The following is an 18,970-nucleotide window of genomic DNA, read 5'->3' on the forward strand; positions in this document are numbered from 1 at the left end:
GTCTGCTTCTCCCTCTGCCCCTCCCCTTGCTCCTTATCTGTCTCTCACTCCCTATCTCTCTCTCAAATAAATAAATAAAATCTTTTAAAAGGTAGAAATAAGGAAAATATGTAACTACAGTTAAAACAATTGTTATGAAGTTAGAAGAAAAACTTTAGATATATTACTTATATACTTAGAAAGATAACAAAACATATTGCACTATCAAAAAAGAATACAATGCTATTTTTTTAAAGAAATATCATAGAACACAAACTGGCTCTTAGACATTGAAAAGAAGGCAGGAGAAACAAAAGACTAAAAGAAGTGTTCGGGGAAAAGCTGAGGAAATCTCCCAGAAAGTAGAACAAAGAAATAAAATTAAAAATAGGAGAGAGGGTATATTAAAATGCAAATTTGTCTAAATAATGTTCCAGAAAGAACAGAGGAAATTATCATAAAGATAATTCATGAAATGCTTCAAATAAAAGAATAATAGCTTTCATATTAAAAGGGATCAAAGAGTGCCCAGCCCAGAAGATAAAGATAAACCTATACCAAAGCACAGTGTTACAAAATTTCAGGAAACTGGGACTGAATAAGATGCTAGAAATTTCCAGAAAGACAAAATAAACATTTTTTTAAAAAATAAGCCACGTGTCTGTTTTAAGGATGGTGAATCAGTAAATCTTCAAACCTCTTAATAGCCACACTAAAAGTTAAAGGCAATGAAGCAAATTTTCCCACAAAAATTTAAAGGAAAAATATTTTCCATCCTAGAATATTATACATTAGCTAATCTAGCAATCAAGTGTGTGAGTGTCATGAAGCCATTTTAGACAAAAAGGCTCAAATACTTTCACACTCATGAACCCTTTCTCAGGAATCTACTGACAAATATGGCTCAGTGGTTGAGGATCCCGGTGTCCTGGGATCAAGTCCTGCATCAGGCTCCCCACAGGGAGCCTGCTTCTCTCTCTGCATATGTCTCTGCCTCTCTCTGTGTGTCTCTCATGAATAATAAAATATTAAAAAATAAAAAATAAAATTAAAAGGCTAACCATAAAAGAGAAACACATGGTATATAAAAAATAAGAGAGATTCAATTAAAAATACTAGTGAAAGAAATAGAAGTTGATCAATCTAGGTTGGAGTAGGTCATAAGGCTCCAAAAAGACTTCTTCAAGAAAGTGAAACTGGGAGAACATGTGTTGTATTTGAACATATTGTAAACATGTTTAGATAACTAGTGGGGAATTTGAAGTTGGATTTGAGATGTGTGCAAAGAAATTAAGCAAATGACAAAACAAGACAATTATTAACTACAGGGAAAATTTAAAATTGTGCATGGAAAGAAAAATAATTATTGGTTTACTATATGACTCAGCCCTGAATAGAATACATAGTCATGATAACATAAGCACTGAATACTGATCCAACTAAATTATAATGTAACTATCTCAGAAGGATGAGAAGAATGTGTACAAATGCTGTGGGGTACAGAGAAGAAAAAATAATATTCTCATCTCCCATAGTAGGAAGTCAAAAAATAGTAGTACAAACATATTATTTTGAGATATAGGGGTAAATACCAAAAGTATCAACTAAAAGATTTAGAAGCATTGGCTTCTAACCAAACAGAAATGAGGGAACTTGTTTCTATTATCCATCAGAGTAGAAGTGATTCTGGACAGCAGCTATGAAATATATCTAAATTTAGAAAACTACCCTTGCCTATTGCTTGTGGACCATACTGTTTTCCCCATAGATATCTCCTGCATTACTGTCTGTACATCAAAAGCAAATCCATTGGGTGGCTTCCTAACTGTACCTTTGCCATTCCACCAACTGGCCACACTCAGCCTCTCCTTATTCCTTCCTTCCAAATTCAGTCCATTAGCAATTAAAATCAGCCAATTTTCCTCCATCTTCAGCCAGACTTTGGCAGCAGAATGGTAAATGAAAAAATGGAGCAGACCTAGACCACAATGAGTTGGACCAGAAGGTTCCTATGTGGCCAACATGAAATTAGTTTGTCTGCTAAATGGGACTCCAAACTCTTTAGCTATATTTACATTAGGACATTACACTAAATGAATAGAAACCTGAACTGCACATCAAAGAGCATCAAAAAGTAATTGTACATGCTATGTTTTTTTAAGTCTTGAAGGTCAGGACGCTGGTAGATACATTCTTGTTCTTCTCAACCTTGGACACAGACAGTTGGGCTCTCACTAAAAATGTGCTCATTAACAACACCAGCAAGGGCTACCCTAACTTCAGGGTAAGGTCACAATTTCTTGTTCTTTCTGGAGAGACTTGATCTGAAACATCTTTTCTTAGATGCCTGGAACAGGATTTTATGGAAGAAAGTTCTGTTGATGTAGCTTTCTAAGAAGCCAGTAGATAAAGTAGGTAAAGGTTAGGACCTAAAAAGGTGAGATAATCAGTCCACCCCGCTCTTTATATCTGTCCTCGTCTCCAGAGCTCCCTTGTGTAGCCACAGATCCTCCTTATTCTTAATCGTTCCTGAAACTCATGGGATGGTCCCAGATTTAGAGAAGGCATCAGAGTAGCTCATACCTCAGTAAATATACAAGAGCCTCTGCATGAGATGAATCCAGCAGAGTGTCAAATGATACACTCCATGGTTTTAAAGCATCCCTGGAAGGTCTCATTTTGTCACAATAGAATTTCAAATTTCTGCCTTCCTGACATGCTCAGGAGGACACCAGTGGAACCTCAGTCATTATCTGCCCCCTGGGAGAGGGAAGCAGAAAGAGGCAGAGGTACGGTTGCTGGCCATGGCTTTTATGCAACACTGCACGACAGTCTCTTTTCAGCAAAGATATTGCTGAAGAATTATGAAACATAGCAATGGCCCTTGGGGACCACCATTTTGTCATGCCACTTGCCTCTTTCATCTCTTTCAAGATGGTCTCTCCCCACTGAAGTCAGATCTCTCTACTCTTGCCTCACCAGTTTCCTTTTTCTTTGAACACCACAACTTCTGAACAGAAAAGTTTCATACAACAGTGTTTTCCCTATTCCTTAAGGAGGTTATATTTTTCCTGCTGTAGTAGGTGCCATTATAGGAGTGACATGTCCAATTAGAAATGTACCATTCTTCTATGAAGAAAATATGTAAAGGGCTTTACTTGAAGCCTTTGTAAGCTGGCCTTATCCTTTTGGACTTAACTTCTCTTCTTGATTTTATTCCAGAAAATTGTAGCATTGCTTTTAGTTGTGGTTTGATGTTTCCTAATGTCATCCTAATATGGGACAGTTTGTTTTAATTTAGCTAGTACTCATCTCTAAGATATTAAACTACTTGAACTCACTGAAGTTTAGAAGTAGAAGAGACCAAAGAGCCCATATAGTTGACCCATCCTGTGGTTGAGGAATTTATCCCTGATCAGTTATTGCTGACAGAATTGGAAGCTCGATCTCTTGTTCTGCTATTAATTTGTTTAGAAAAACAATGTTTCCTATCTTAATTATCAAGGTTTTTCATGTTTCTGTGCTCCTCAGTGGAGCAGGAAAATAATTGTAAGCAGTTTTGCAAAAACAGTGCAAGGTTGATGGAGAAAGAAAGACTAATACATTTAAGTCAACAGCAACAGCTATTACCTAGCTGTAGGTTACATGCAATAAAGGAAAATCCTCCAAGAGTCTGCTTTCTGTCCCAGTGCCTCAGCACAATTTTTGAAGCTACTTCATTATGCCCCCCCAAAAATCTGCATTTTTGCGAATGAACTCCTGACCCTCGTGACTACTCCTCAACCTTACTGTTTTGTTGGCTTTTCTTGACTTTGACACATCTCTGCCTAGTCATTTGATCCATCAAAGTCTTGCACATTTGCTCCTTTGTTAGCAAAGCCAAGCTTTGGGGTTGAAAATTTGCTCCCAAGAGTCTGCTCACCTGCAATCTGCAATCATATTCTGAACCGTCCACCAAACTCCTGCATTGTTCTCATTCAAAGTTAGGGAATTCCTTCACTGGGGGGTTTTAAATTACTTAATATAATTAATTGTAAATAATCCTCACAATGATTCACTCAACTCTTATTTTTTTTTACTGACTTTAAACTAAAAAATTATGTTAAAATCTTCAACTCCTATAAAATTGTAAAGTTAGAGAAGATAATAAAAAATTATGCTTAATTGACCTATGGAACATTAACCAGCTTTATATTCAATTTAGAAATATTTTTATAGGCTTGGGGTTTTTTTGTTTGGGTGATGTGCTAACATGCACATATGTATGTATTAGTATCTCATAGCCCTCTTTGAAAAGGCTTTTTCATCATCCTGGTTTTCTCATTAATGGATTCAATAAAACTTTTGACACATGTTCTTTGGCATATTGTGAAGTATAACTTGACCTTAATTATAATACCCTCATTTGACAATAACAAATACATAGTTTATATATATCCCCACTCCTCTGTTCTGCACCCATGAAATACATCAAAATTAATCATAAGTGTAGCTCAGAATTTTTCACAACATAATTCCCCAGAAGGCACTAAACACAATAAATGGACATTGATGCTAAAGTTAAAATTAATCATCCTCACTATATTTGCTTTTTTTTTTTTTAATCGCTCTCTGAAGTTGCTAATCGGACCAAAGGACATTTATTCCTGCAAGGTAACAGACATGAAGTGAGAGCCTGAGAGTCACAAGCATGATAAAAACAGTTTGTTTAGTCCCATAATATTTTATTGCTGTCATTTATATGCCTTCAGAAGGAACGTTCACTCGTGAGTTTTCCACACTCTACAGTTCCCTGGTGTGCACATTATTCCATCAGTCGCATTACTTTTTCTTTGCTGGCCCCTAAAGAAATAACTGCCTTTCCTGCTTGACCTCTGAGAAAAACTGTAGTTAGAGACTGAGTTATTTGAAATTGTCATTTGCAGAGGTTAAAAATGCCAAAATTAGCAATTTCATATGATTTGACCTAATCTGATAAAAGAATCAAAATTATGCTATCCTTGGTGATTTTCCAGTTTGAAATGAATTTATTCCTATTTTGAATCACTAATCCCCCCCCCCCAAAAAAAAAGACTGATTTAATACCTACTGTGCACAAAGCATTGTGGTAGATTCCAGGGATGACAGAGATATAAAACACACCCTGCTCCAGAAGAATTCACACCTGGCTTCCAAGGTGTGATCAATCTTATTTTCTATTAGATTGTGTGCTATATGAAGGCAGAGGCCGCCTTCCCTATGCTTTGTTTTTCTGTGTACGCATCACATGGCAGACATTCAATAAATTTTTGTTAAACAAGACAGGAGCAAAGTGGAAAATAATGAGAGAAGAAGGAAAGGAAAGGGGGAGGGAGAAACGGCACTAGTTTGAGAAGCTGCCAAGATGGATTTGTTACCAAAAAAGGGAAGACAATGAAGAAATTAGTTGTTTTTTTTAATTTATTTCTAATGAGTTTTATACTCCAAAATAGTTTTAAAGTCATCTATTGAAATAGCTTTGACTCTAAGTGGCATTGATTTTGGTTTGTTTCCAAAATGAAACCAGTCTGAAAGGCTATACGCATTTCACTGTAAATGAATTTTAAAACAAAGTCTTCAGTGCAGTAACCGAAGTGCTCTCATCAATGGTAGCATGTTCGGGACAATCATTTTGTTACGTGGTGGTGATTTGGAGGTACAAACTATGGCATCTATTAAAAATCCACACAAACAGGGGTGCCTGGTGGGCTCAGTCAGTGGAGCATGCGGCTCTTGATTTCAGGGTTTATGAGTTTGAGCACCACATTGGGTATAGACATTACTTAAAAAATAAAATCTTTCAAATAAACTCACACAAACATAGCACTATGAGGACGTTTTAGTATGTTTCTCATTTCTAACGCACGAGACCTTCATGATGCTTTTTCCTTTTGTCATTGTTGAAATTATCAAGGTATATGTTAGAACTGACTTTTAAGAAGTTCATAGTAAAATTATTATTCCCATTTCAGTTTGTTTAGGAAGGTTTTTCTTTTATAAAACCCAGCTCCACTCATCAAGAGCCAACGACCAAATTTATTTTAGCTTACTTATTCCTGAAAAATATTAAAGGGATTTATTTATAATGTTTCCAGAATTGGGAAAAATATTCATCAGTTATTCTGAGAAATTTATTGGGTGTAAAAAGATTTACAGGGGCACCTAGGTGGTTCAGTCAGTTAGGTGTCCAAGTCTCGATTTCGGCTTGGGTTGTGATCTTGGCGTCCGAGGATGGAGCGTCCCAGGATGGAGCCCCGAGTCAGGCTCCACACTCAGCAAGGAGTCTGCTTCTCTCTTCTCCCTTTCCCTCTGCCCCTCCCCTCATGCATTCTCTCTCTTTCTCTCTCTCCCAAATAAATAAGATTTACATTGTGGTAAATAGTCTATACTAGCTTTGCCACTTACAGATGACATACCACATCACTTAATAATAAATGTTCAATAAAAATTAGAATTATCATATATCATGCTTTTACCTATGAGTTTGGTATAGGATTGAAGAGAAGGAAAAAACACTGGTGAAAGAGTAGCTTGCTAGAACTTTAATAGAAAGCAAGTTAGTTATGTATACTAAAAGACTTAAAAATGTGCATCATCTTTGAACCAGCTGTTCTATTCCTGGGAATTCATCCTAAGGAAATAATTAAGACTTTGAACAAAGGTTTAACTGTCAGAGTATTCACTACAATGTCATTTATACTAGTGAAAAATTAGGAACAACTTTAATGTCCAATGGTAATGGAATATTTTTTAGTCATGCTATGGTTACATATCTTATAAAATACAAATATTATAGATTACATGACAATTTTTATTATATATTGTTCCACTAACACAAAGGTTCTTAATCTAATTAAGGTTAACCTAATACAGTTACTAAATGATTGCACCTTCATAAAAGAATTACACGCACACACTTTTTTATCCCCCTGGAAGCATACACACCAAGATTTTAACATCACTGGGTCTGAAGAGTTAGGCATGTTTAGAGGTTTTATATTTCCTTTCTGTTCATCCCATTATCTAATTTTTATTCCAGTGAACATATACCACTTTCACGTTAATACAAAACTGTTTCAGTAAAAAGAAAGAACTGCTACCCTCTGTTTACAAGCAACATCTCCACTGGTCACAAATGTGCTGGGTTTTTGAGGTTCTGATTGTTAAGGATGAGGGAACAAACTGTGGTAATAGATGAAAACAGTGAGGATGTCCTCTCTGGCATTCCATAAAGATTACTGAGATAAAGGATTATCTGAATATTTAGCATTAGTCACTTAAGAAAGGTTACAACAAAAGCAAAAAATTTAAATATGATCCAAGTAAACTAAAGTGTTAGTCATATTTCTTTCATTTGAAGTAAAGTCATTCTAAGTAAGAAATTTAAAGACTTCCTTGTTTATAAGCATTTGATTTTTTATTCTTAGGAAATACTTATTTGTGGTCATCTGTAGTTTCTGTTTCAGAGAAAAAGATCACTAACTGAAAACACTCCTATTTCATTTTAAATAATTAGGCAACTTGTGAATAACTTTTTTGATTATAAAAATAACATATACAAAAAAAAATAAAATAACATATACATAACAGAAAATTTGGAAATTCACTCCTAATTATATTACCCAGAGGTAAGCATAAATAACATTTTGATGTCCATCCGTAAAGTTGATAACCATTTTTAATTTAAAAACAAGAGATTGGTGTTTAGGTATTTAAATTCTCTGAAAGTCAGTTAGGTTCATGTAAATACATTTTTCTCCATTATCTGTGGCATTGGGAGGTAGTTGTAGTGAAATAAGGTAATCCTTGACTACAGTTATCCATGTTAAAATGCAATTGTGGCTACTGTCTTCTACCTTGGATATACCAGAGCTTTCTGGAGAGGGAAAAAAAAAGTTCAAGCAGCGTGATACCAGCAACCCATAGAAAGGACCCACTCACATTCTTCTTAATTCTCCATTTCTTCCAGGACAGATTTCAGTGGATGGCTTTATGCGCTATTTGAGTGGAGAAGAAAATGGAGTCGTTTCACCTGAGAAACTGGATTTGAATGAAGATATGTCTCAGCCCCTTTCTCACTATTTCATCAATTCCTCACACAACACCTACCTCACAGGTATGAATTCACAAGTCTTTGACGATGGCTTTCTCCAGTCTCAACAAATTTCACCAACCTCTACTTTCTGTTGTTCACAAGGTATTTTCTCTCATTTCCTGTAAAACGCCTCTGAGAACTGAGTTCTGGGACCAGAGGTTCTGCCTGTCAGAGGCAATATCACTTCTTCACAACATATCTCTTCCTCAGTTTTTAAGTCTTCTAAAATGTATCATGTCTGGTATCTTTGGGTCAATGGAAGTTTTGTTTAACTGAACTCCCTCTGCAGTGGACTTCAAAGCCACTGGCAATACTACCTAGTTCTCTGGACTGTTTTCATGTACAGGAAGTTCTAAAGCCTACATATCTTATGTTGAAAGCAAATAGCTAATTTTGCTTAAGGTGGAGTGAGTCTTTAGATGTAAAATAAATTTAACCCTGAATGACAACCTATAGTTCATTGTAAATATTAAAATAATGGAGGAAAAATCAACAGTGTGCTTCCTAAGGTGATCCTAAATTGAGCATTGCCATGGTTTTTAGTAGATCATTAAATAGAAAAACAAGGGTCACCTGGGTGGCTCAGTCAGTTAAGCATCTACCTTCCAATCAGGTCATGATTCCAGGGTCCTGGAATCAAGCCCAACATTGGGCTCTCTGTTCAGCAGGGAGCTTGCTTCTCCCTCTCCGTCTGCTGCTCACCCTGCTTATGCTCTCTTGCTTGTGCTCTCTCTCTCAAATAAATACATAAAATCCTAAATAAATAGAAAAACAAGAAAACACATATATACATACTTATCATCTTAATTTAGTTTAAAATTAACATTTTTAATAAATACAGAGTTTAATAAGCTAAACGTGTTTTTATATTAGAAACGACAAATACCCACCATTTGCTTCGACGTGGATGGAACTGGAGGGTATTATGCTGAGTGAAGTAAGTCAATCAGAGAAGGACAAACATTATATGGTCTCATTCATTTGGGGAATATAAAAAATAGTGAAAGGGAATAAAGGGGAAAGGAGAAAAAATGAGTGGGAAATATCAGAAAGGGAGACAGAACATGAAAGACTCCTAACTCTGGGAAACGAACTAGGGGTGGTGGAAGAGGAGGTGGGCGGGGGGTGGGGGTGACTGGGTGACAGGCACTGGGGGGGCACTTGATGGGATGAGCACTGGGTGTTAGTCTATATGTTGGCAAATTGAACACCAATAAAAAATAAATTTATAAAAAATAAAAAAAAATTTAAAAAGTGTTTTTATAATCAAAATGCATTTCTTGCAGAATACTTTCTGTATGACAGATTTCTAATTACCAGCCTTGAAAAGACTTCATAAAAAAAAGTCTACTGATTAAAAAAAAAAAAGGCCTTTTAAAAAAAACATATCTGTCTCCTACTTCAGACACTCCATTACCCAAATTAATATATGATAGCGAGACTTTAAGACCCACAATGCAACCAAATTCTCATTTGATCTGTGTAAGTTGTAGATGCCCCCCTATGCCTTGGGAGAGGCTTAGATGTGCCAATGGTTTGTTGTCTAAGGACGTATTGCAGGGTTTTTTGTGTTGCAGGGTAGACCAGCAAAGCTATGAACATAATGACAAGGGAGATCCAGGCACTGTATATTCAGGGGTGTTTAAGAGAATTTCACAGGGTTCGATTATATGGCAAATAAGGAGTTCTTTCATCTAAATCCCTTAAGAAGATCCATTCATCCCAGTATAAATGTATGCTGTATTGGTATCAAATCCGGCATTGGCCTTGTACCCAACACTTGGTGAAAAAAAAAAAAAAAAGCTTAGAATAGAAATGACCCTCCAACAGAGAGAACAAAGTAGCCTCCAGAAAGCTAGAGTGGGCTATCTCAGGATGCCTCCATATAATCTGAGAGTATCTAGTTAGAACCATATAATCTGAGATCTGGTCAGTTGAAGTGCAATTTGTATGTTCTTCATAAAAATTGGGTGGCTCTCAGGCTACTCACAGCCTGTTTCATTTCAACTAACATTATCTACTGGGAGAGATGCATGCCAAAAACTAACTAGATTCATGTTTGGCTCATCCTAAACTCTATTCTTGTCATTTCTTGTTGCATAATAAATCCCTCTAAAATTCAGTGGCATAAAACACCCACCATGTTATTTTGATCCATATTCTATATGTCAAGAATTCAGATAGGGCACAAGAGGAGATGGCTTATTTCTCTTTCCTGGTGTCTTGGGCTTCAACTACCAAGTAAGTGCCTGGGGTAATGCAAACGCGTTGTGCTGGAATTATCTGAATGCTTCTCCAGCATGTCTAGAATTTGAGTTCAGTTAGGATTCCTAACCTTTTTGCCTGTAAGAGGCCTCACCATGTAGCTTGGGCTTCCTCACAGCATAATAGCCCAGGGTAGGTAGACTTCTTATATGGCAGATCATGGCTACAAGAACAAATGTCCCAAAGAACAAAGAGAGTTAATTGCCTTATTGTACTTCACCTCTGAAGTTCTGTGCTGTCACTTTATTTGTCAAAACAATCACAAACCTACCCAGATTCAAAGGGAGAAAGCATAGACCATAGACCATAGCTCTCATTGGGAGGAATGTCAAAATATTTTTAATTTTTTATCTTCTCAGGGGAATCTTAATCTTATTTGGTATCATTGACCAATTAGGCATTCTGATGAAGTCTATGGACCCTTCTAAGAGTAGTGTTAAATGTATAAAAGAAAATAAAATATATAATAAAAAATAGATAATTTCCAGCAAAATAGTTTTAGCAAATATTAAAAAATAAATTTGTAATCAAATAGTATATGTTTCTATGAGCACAATTTAAACATTAGTATAAATAGTATGATGTGACTGTTTGCAACAATGGAACATGATATGAAAATATCAAAAAAAAAAGAAAATATCTGTAATTTCTGCTGGTGGCAGAAAATATCTGTAATATCTGCTTGTAGTGCTGTGACTTGTGACCTGGATTTATAACTGAAGAGATTATTAAATTTTACATAGAGGTTTAGGGCAGCCCGGGTGGCTCAGCGGTTTAGCGCCGCCTTCAGCCCAGGGCGTGATCCTGGAAACTGGGGATCGAGTCCCACATCGGGCTCCCTGCATGGAGCCTGCTTCTCCCTGTGCCATGTCTCTGTCTCTCTCTCTCTCTCGTTCTGTGTGTCTCTTGAATAAATTTTACATAGAGGTTTAAATTAAAGACATAATCTTTTCTCTCATCCAAGTTTGAGGAGGTCGACAGAATCTTAAGTTAAGATCTTTCATTTGAAAGGATCCTAAATAATATAACTATGAAGACTGGCACATGATGGCATCTTGCAATTATCATGTACTTAGGACCACAAGATTCTTAAAAATACCTAAGTATATGTTAAATTAAATTTTGGACATTGTATGTGGTTTCATCTGCCTGGGAGTCATGATATGCAGTAATTTTACCAATTGTCCTTTTTTAACTCCAAAAATGCCTTCTAGCTGATGAGTTTACATTTGTTAGTATCTGTATTATTTGTCATATAATAAATGAGGCAATGGTAGCAAAATGATTAAATAATAATACTGATTGGATAATCTATTTTTTTTACCTTCTCTCAGAATATATTCTCTCTTTCTGCCTATCTTTATGGATTTATGGTTTTTAGATTTTATGTAGGTTCATCAACCACAACCACTGTTCTCTTTTTGATACACAAATTGTCTCAGCATTGGTCAATGGAAACATTTTTTTGGCTGGTTTCTGCATTCTCTTGACATGACCCATTGATCTTTGAAAATGTCCTTGCTTTCTGGCACATAAAGATCTTCCAGGCTCACCTTGCTCCTTTCTGCACCACCATGGAATCAGACTTTTCCCCAAATGACCTCTGGTTTCCTTTAGTGGAGAAAAATTGAATGGGTAACAGCAATTTGCATTAGGAAATACTGCTTCTAGACCATCTCAGCGAACAAAGCAAGGAAAGATATATTTGTGTTTGAACTGTAACTATCTTCATTCTTATCTTCCAACTTGTTTAAATTCCTGATCCTAAAACCATGCTTTCTTTATCAGTCTTGATACCTATTAAATGATACATAATTAATTCATTTACTTTACTAACAACCACAATAATAGCTCCAAGAAAATTATTTGGTATCAATAGGAACAATAAAACTACAGAATACTCTTCAGTTTTTCTCTTTGATTCCTTTTTGTGGTTAAGGATTTCTAGTCCAATGAATTTCTTCCTGAGACACATTTGCCCTTCCTCTGAATAACTTGATAAGCACAGATGTGTTTGAGAATTTGGCTTCATTGTGTTGGCTTGGTTTTGGGGTGTTAGCATATTAATGGCTAATAGTTATCAGTAGTTGGAGCTTTCAGCTACTAGGAAAGAGAAGGGTCTACTCTATTTTTTTGATATAGAAAGAGCTCAAAGAGCTATCTCCAAATTCAATACAAAGGTTTCATATCAGCACCACCTGATACACATGCTTCCTGACCAAGTAAACCAATTCTCTCTCCAATTATTCAATTGCTAGTAATATTAGAATTCACATATTTTCAAATATTCAGGTCTAAAACTATGTTATCCATGTGAAACCATGTTCTGATCTTTGTTTTTTTTAACTTGCTCACTCTTCTGAGCCATGTATTGCTTTACTGAGATTTGCACTATATTAATCCACATTCTAACAATGTTATCTTCTTTTTTTTTAAAGTACACTTACTTTCTTTTTTTTTTAATCTTTTTATTTATTTATTTATGATAGTCACAGAGAGAGAGAGAGAGAGAGAGAGAGAGGCAGAGACACAGGCAGAGGGAGAAGCAGGCTCCATGCATCGGGAGCCTGATGTGGGATTCGATCCCGGGTCTCCAGGATCGTGCCCTGGGCCAAAGGCAGGCGCCAAACCGCTGCGCCACCCAGGGATCCCACAATGTTACCTTCTTCTAATACCAGTCAAAATTTTTCATTTTCCTACAGAGAAATTAAAGAAGATTCCATATAGTTAACCAAGAAACTGTACATATAAATTCTAATACAGGCTCTGGATGTTTTGTCTGAAATTCTCTTTGATTTATTGGTTAAATTTGGTTATACTTCATATGATATTATTAGTATCCTTGCTTTAATTATAGATAAATCTAATGTAGAACTCTCCCAGAGGCCTTTGGGTAAAATATAAGCACTGATGATATAGAAATTCAAACTTCCCAAAGCCAATTAAGAATATTATAAAATAAAGTTATAAACAATGTATAACCCAATAGAATCCAATTAAATGTTAAAATCAATACCTAGGAAATGAGATTTCATAGTTTACAGGCACTTACAGAACAAGTAGAAATTTTTTCTATAGATATGTTATTTCATATAAAGGGTATTTAATGAAAAAAGGGAGTCTTCCTACTCAAATGAGTTTTTTAAATGGTAGACACAAACAAAGGTTGGCTCCTATTGCAGTATGTTTTGAATATAGGAAAAAAGCTTATAGAGTCACAATCATTAAGATTATGATCAACCAACCCTCTTCCCCCACCGTCACTACCCTACTTAGTTTCCTAGAGCACATTAGGAACTAGTATTCCTGAGAAACGCTGGTCTAGATTCAAATAAGGAGGATTTTGATATTTGGAATGTTGTCTTTTGAGCATTCAAAGGAACTATAAAAATTAAATGTACAGTATGAAAACCAATCAATTTAGCAATATGCTATTATTATTATGTCTATTTCTTTGCTCATTATTGCCCCTTTGTTGACCATCAAGATGCCCAGAAGGAAAAATAAATAGGATCATTGAGAGAACTGTATGCACAGAATGAGTTGATTTTTAATTATCATGGTCATTTTTCTAGGGTTTTGAATAGTCTTGGCAGTACATCAAGTAGTAATTATGTTTTAAATTATTGTTTTTCCTTGAGGAATCCACTCTTATGACTCAAAACAAAATTCTCTCAGGACAGAACAGTATGCACTCATTTCAACCTATACTTTTTCAGCTTCTCATAAATCTTCCCAGACTCCAATCCATTTGGGAGATAATGGTTCCATATTCATGGACAAGGCAAAGTAGTATATCTCTGAATAATTAACATCCTCATTCAGTTTAGAAAAAAAATAGATTTGAGGTTTTAGCTATCCTCTGATGAATTAAATTATCTGATTGAGTATATCAAATAATTTTTCAACTCCTCTTCTCACATATATGCTTTGGACTGCAGAAAAGTTCCTGAAATAATTCAAGGCATAGTTTTACCCTTGTCATTTAGCCACAACCAACCCAGACTGAGTGTCACCTTCTGCTTTCCCATCTCTCCTATCCTTTTAAACCCTAGCACGTGTAACCCTTTATAATTTAGTTTTGGTTTAAAACATACACAAACCTATGAAAGTTAAGTGGTAGAATGGAAAGAAATCACATTTCACAAATAGACCTCATTCAAATCTTCTTTTAAGTAAGTTAACTCTTCTAAACCTTAGTTTCTTCATTTGTAAAATAAATTGAGACAGCCAGAGGTACTGTTACTTAATGACTAAATGTTAAGGAATTTATTACCAATCACAGCAAGAAGTCCAGAAGCAGAGAGGTTGAGGGTTGATTAAATAAAAAGTTCACTGATGTCATCAGAGACCCAGATGCCTTCTGTCTCTTTGCTCCCTTTATGGCTGCAAGATGTCTATGCACCCTGATCATTGCCTCCCTATGAAATAAGATTCACATGTGGCACAGGGCAAGTCCCTGTCTTGTGGCCCTTTGTAAAGCTGAAGCCTCCCCCTACCCCCCCCCACACTACCCAGTAGAGTTTCCTTTATGATCTATTAGATATAGCCCAGAGTTACACCACATAGCAATGCCCATTTTAATCACTAACGTGGGCCACAGAACTCCTGTGAATAATTAGGAAGAATTAAGATTTACCCTGGGGCTGAAGAGGGGACGCTGAAGCATATCAGAAGCTAAATTAAATAGGATCTAAAGAGAATTCTTTGGTGAGGAGAAAGAGAAAAAAAGAGAAAGAAACGGAAACCAGAAGTGCAAGGTTGAGGTGAGAGTTTGAACTCCCTGGCACAAAAGAACATCTCTATTATTTGTTTGTACTTGCCTTCCCACTTAGATGGGCAAGGGTAAGGAACATGACTCATGTCATTTTGGATTCCCAGGAACCAGTACTTTTGCATCCCACAGAGAACGTGTTTGGAAGTGTGCCAGACCCTAATGGTGAGGCTTCTATAATCAGTACAGCATATGCTAAAAGTTGCTTCCCCATTTTCTCACCTAAGCCACCCTATGGCAATTGGATCCATGTTGAAGACAGCTTCATGGTCTCCCTGGGGCAGCTGGCAGATACTATGGAAGAGACATCAGACCAAACTCATGTCCCTAGAAATGGTCAAGATGAATAAACACATCCTTTATCCTGTGGACAGTTTCCTCAACTGTAACTGTGGGATGAGGCAACCTGAATGGCTGACACAGCGTTTTGTTTTTGTTTTTGTTTTTTTAAGATTTTATTTATTCATGAGAAACACACAGAGAGGCAGAGACACTAGCAGAAGAAGAAGCAGGCTCCCTGCGAGGCGCCCAATTTGGGACTCGATCCCAAGACCCCAGGATCATGTCCTGAGCCAAAGACAGATGCTCAACCACTGAGCCACCCAGGCGTCCCTGGCTGACACAGCATTGAAAGCAAAAGGAGAAATGGAGAAATAGTTCCCATCTCCATTTTTTGAAAGAAATACTGTTTATTGAAGAAGACCACTGAATTAACAAATTCATCATATTCTGGAAACTTTTGCATGGAGGTTGAAAATAAGACAATACATAATGTTAACTATAAATATAGACAATTTCTCAGAAGCCTGTGTTAATAGAGAGGTTGTTATTTTCAATTTTTTGGTCTCTTCCATCCATGGATGCCTTCGGTAATCTTAGACAAAGCACAAGTGAATGTAGCCAACTGACCAAAATGAATGCAGTCAAGTGAGAAGTTGCAGAGCTATGACTTTGGGCAGTATTATGAATTAATCTGAGATGGAGCTTTGGTTCCTAAATTCAATCATGGACGTGGAATGTACTCCAGAGGGTATTCACAGCCAGGCAGAGGTGATGTCAGATACTAGTTTCAGAAATAACAAGGGTTGAGGGACTCATGACATATCATTAATCCCAATTCCAGGCAATCCCCTGGCCCCAGAAGCTATATTTATTGGATGTAATCAAATGGAAATATAATGGATGGATGGGATATAATAATGAGGAGTTAGGAATGTTAGGGAAGAAAAATAAATGAGCTTTGAGGATTTGGGCAGAAAAGGAGGAAATAATGGAAAATATTAATACACATATTTGGAGAAAAAAATCTCCATAAATAAAGGAAAATACACAGGGAACCTAACATGCATGCCAAGGAACAGGACAATTATGAGTTTTCTTAAATGTGAGTTTTCTTAAAATATGCTTTCCTTGGGAGACTTCCATTTCTTACAAAGAGTATTCATTTTAAGATTGAACAAGTTGATCTTGGAAGGATTCTCTTGGCTTAGGTGTTGGACAATAAAGACAACATAGACACACACATACACACACACACATACACACACACACTCCTCTTCCATTCTTTAATGTTTTTTTTTCTTCAGGCTCTTTTGCATCTCACAAAAGTAACTCCACACCTTGTCCTGTGTGTTTACACAGGATCAATGTTTAAAAACATTAACTGATCAACATTTGAAAAGTACATCAAATTCCTCTTATTTGTTCTTTGAATGATTAAAAAAAATTGCAAAAAAAAAATTGCATGCAAATTCAAAGAAATTTTCCTAGAAATTTTTTTGAATCTTTTATGACTGAAAACTCTAGTGTGGGTTAGGTATTTATTTCAATCCACCATTAAACTTTATCTGGCTTATAACTCCATGGCATCTTCCCTACTGAAGTTAAAAACACTCAATGACCAATTAATGAAATAGACTCCAAAATTGTAATAGTATTGGATAATCAGTAATACACTTAAACAATTTTCTAGATAGTACAAAAGAAAATCTGCTCTACTCTTTAATAATGTATGATTTTTCGCAGTAGCTAGCATTTTTAATGAGTTAACCAATAATTATTTGAATCCATCACTTACTTTAGCTAAAGCAGCCTCCCTTAGGCTTAAAAATCATGTAAGTGACTACCTTTCCTCATTCACTTTCATTGTCCACCCCCTTTTTTAAATGCAGCAAAGACCTTTATTACAACAAACGTTAAGGCAATTATAAATGGCAAATTGATTATCTAGCATCAGGAACTTTCTAGATTACTTTGTCAGCGTTTCTTCTTTCACAAACACATTTGTGTGTTTAAAATGCCCTATTTTTTCAGCAGAGAAAAGTGATTATGAAAATCTATTTAATCAGCCTTTCATGCATTTACTGGGGCTCTGTAGAACTCAAGAATGTCATCCTTTTGTTATGCTGATGTTTTAGTGTTGTGACATGCATATAAAAATAAAATTAAGCCACTAGGCTTAATCCTATTTTCTTTGTCCTGTATGTCTCCACTGGACAGAGCTTGTCTATTTCAAAGTCATTTTGACAGTTGTCATCAGAATGTCACTTTTTAATTATTTAAAAAATGATGGAGACTTATAGAATGGAAATCAGAGAAAATCTTTAATGAGGAAAACCAAAAACTTCCATTTGTATGTTGATGGTGGGCCTGTCTCAAAAGTTTTTATTATTAATCATTTAAAAATAACTTAGCAAGAAATGAGTACCTTCCAATAACTACTTAAATGAAATAGGAATATTTTGGCTTCCATTTCTGCCCTCAGACTTCACAAGTACCTTGATTATCAGAATTCTTATCACTTGACTAGAGTATTTAAGTTCTGTTCACAAAGGTTTTAAATTTTTAGGAAGTATATCTATTTTTTTTTCTCCATTGCTTCCTTTTGGTATCATACCTACAAAACCATTGCCACATTTATCCATTTTGAGTTAACCTTTTTTTGTTTATGATGTGAGATGGGGATCCAACTTCATTATTTTGCATGTGGTTATCCAGTTGTCCTAGCACCATTTGCTGAAAATATGGTGCTTTCTGTAATGAACTGTCTTGGCACCTTTGTTGTAAGTCAACTGACAATAAATGTGAAGTTTTATTGCTGCACTCTCAGTTCTATTCCGTTGATCTATAGGTCAGTCTGTATGCCAGTAACACATCGTCTTGTAGTTTCATAGTTAAGTTTTGAAATTGGGAAATGTACATCCTCCAACCTCCATCCTCCTTATTTTTCAAGGTTATTTTGGCCATTTGGGATCCTTTGAATTTCCATAGGAATTTTAGGATCAGCTTGTTAATTTATTTTAAAAAATCCAATCATGAAATGGGCAAAAGACATGAACAGAAATCTCACAGAGGAAGACATTAGACATGGCCAACAAGCACATGAGAAAATGCTCCGCACCATTGGCCATCAGGGAAATACAAATCCAAACCACAATGAGATACCACCTCACACCGGTGAGAATGGGGAAAATTAACAAGGCAGGAAACAACAAATGTTGGAGAGTATGCGGAGAAAAGGGAACCCTCTTACACTGTTGGTGGGAATGTGAACTGGTGCAGCCACTCTGGAAAACTGTGTGGAGGTTCCTCAAAGAGTTAAAAATCTGCCCTACGACCCAGCAATTGCTCTGTTAGGGATTTACCCCAAAGATACAGATGCAGTGAAACGCGGGACACCTGCACCCCGATGTTTATAGCAGCAATGGCCACAATAGCCAAACTGTGGAAGGAGCCTCAGTGTCCATCGAAAGAAGAATGGATAAAGAAGATGTGGTCTATGTATACGATGGAATATTACTCAGCCATTAGAAACGACAAATACCCACCATTTGCTTCAA

At 36.1% G+C, this 18,970-nt stretch overlaps 1 protein-coding gene across 3 annotated transcripts in view; it reads left to right on the top strand.

The window, feature by feature from the left end:
- PLCB1 (phospholipase C beta 1) overlaps positions 1-18,970 on the top strand; it is a 673,777-nt gene that overhangs the window by 480,384 nt on the left and 174,423 nt on the right. For all 3 annotated transcript variants that reach the window (XM_055305255.1, XM_055305265.1, XM_055305262.1), the window contains one exon: positions 7,967-8,113. In XM_055305255.1, the coding sequence (XP_055161230.1) occupies positions 7,967-8,113 (147 nt within the window). The remainder of the gene's footprint in view (positions 1-7,966; positions 8,114-18,970) is intronic.

The sequence above is a fragment of the Nyctereutes procyonoides genome, unplaced genomic scaffold (assembly GCF_905146905.1).
Source record: "Nyctereutes procyonoides isolate TBG_1078 unplaced genomic scaffold, NYPRO_anot_genome, whole genome shotgun sequence".
In the NCBI taxonomy this organism is placed as follows: domain Eukaryota; kingdom Metazoa; phylum Chordata; class Mammalia; order Carnivora; family Canidae; genus Nyctereutes; species Nyctereutes procyonoides.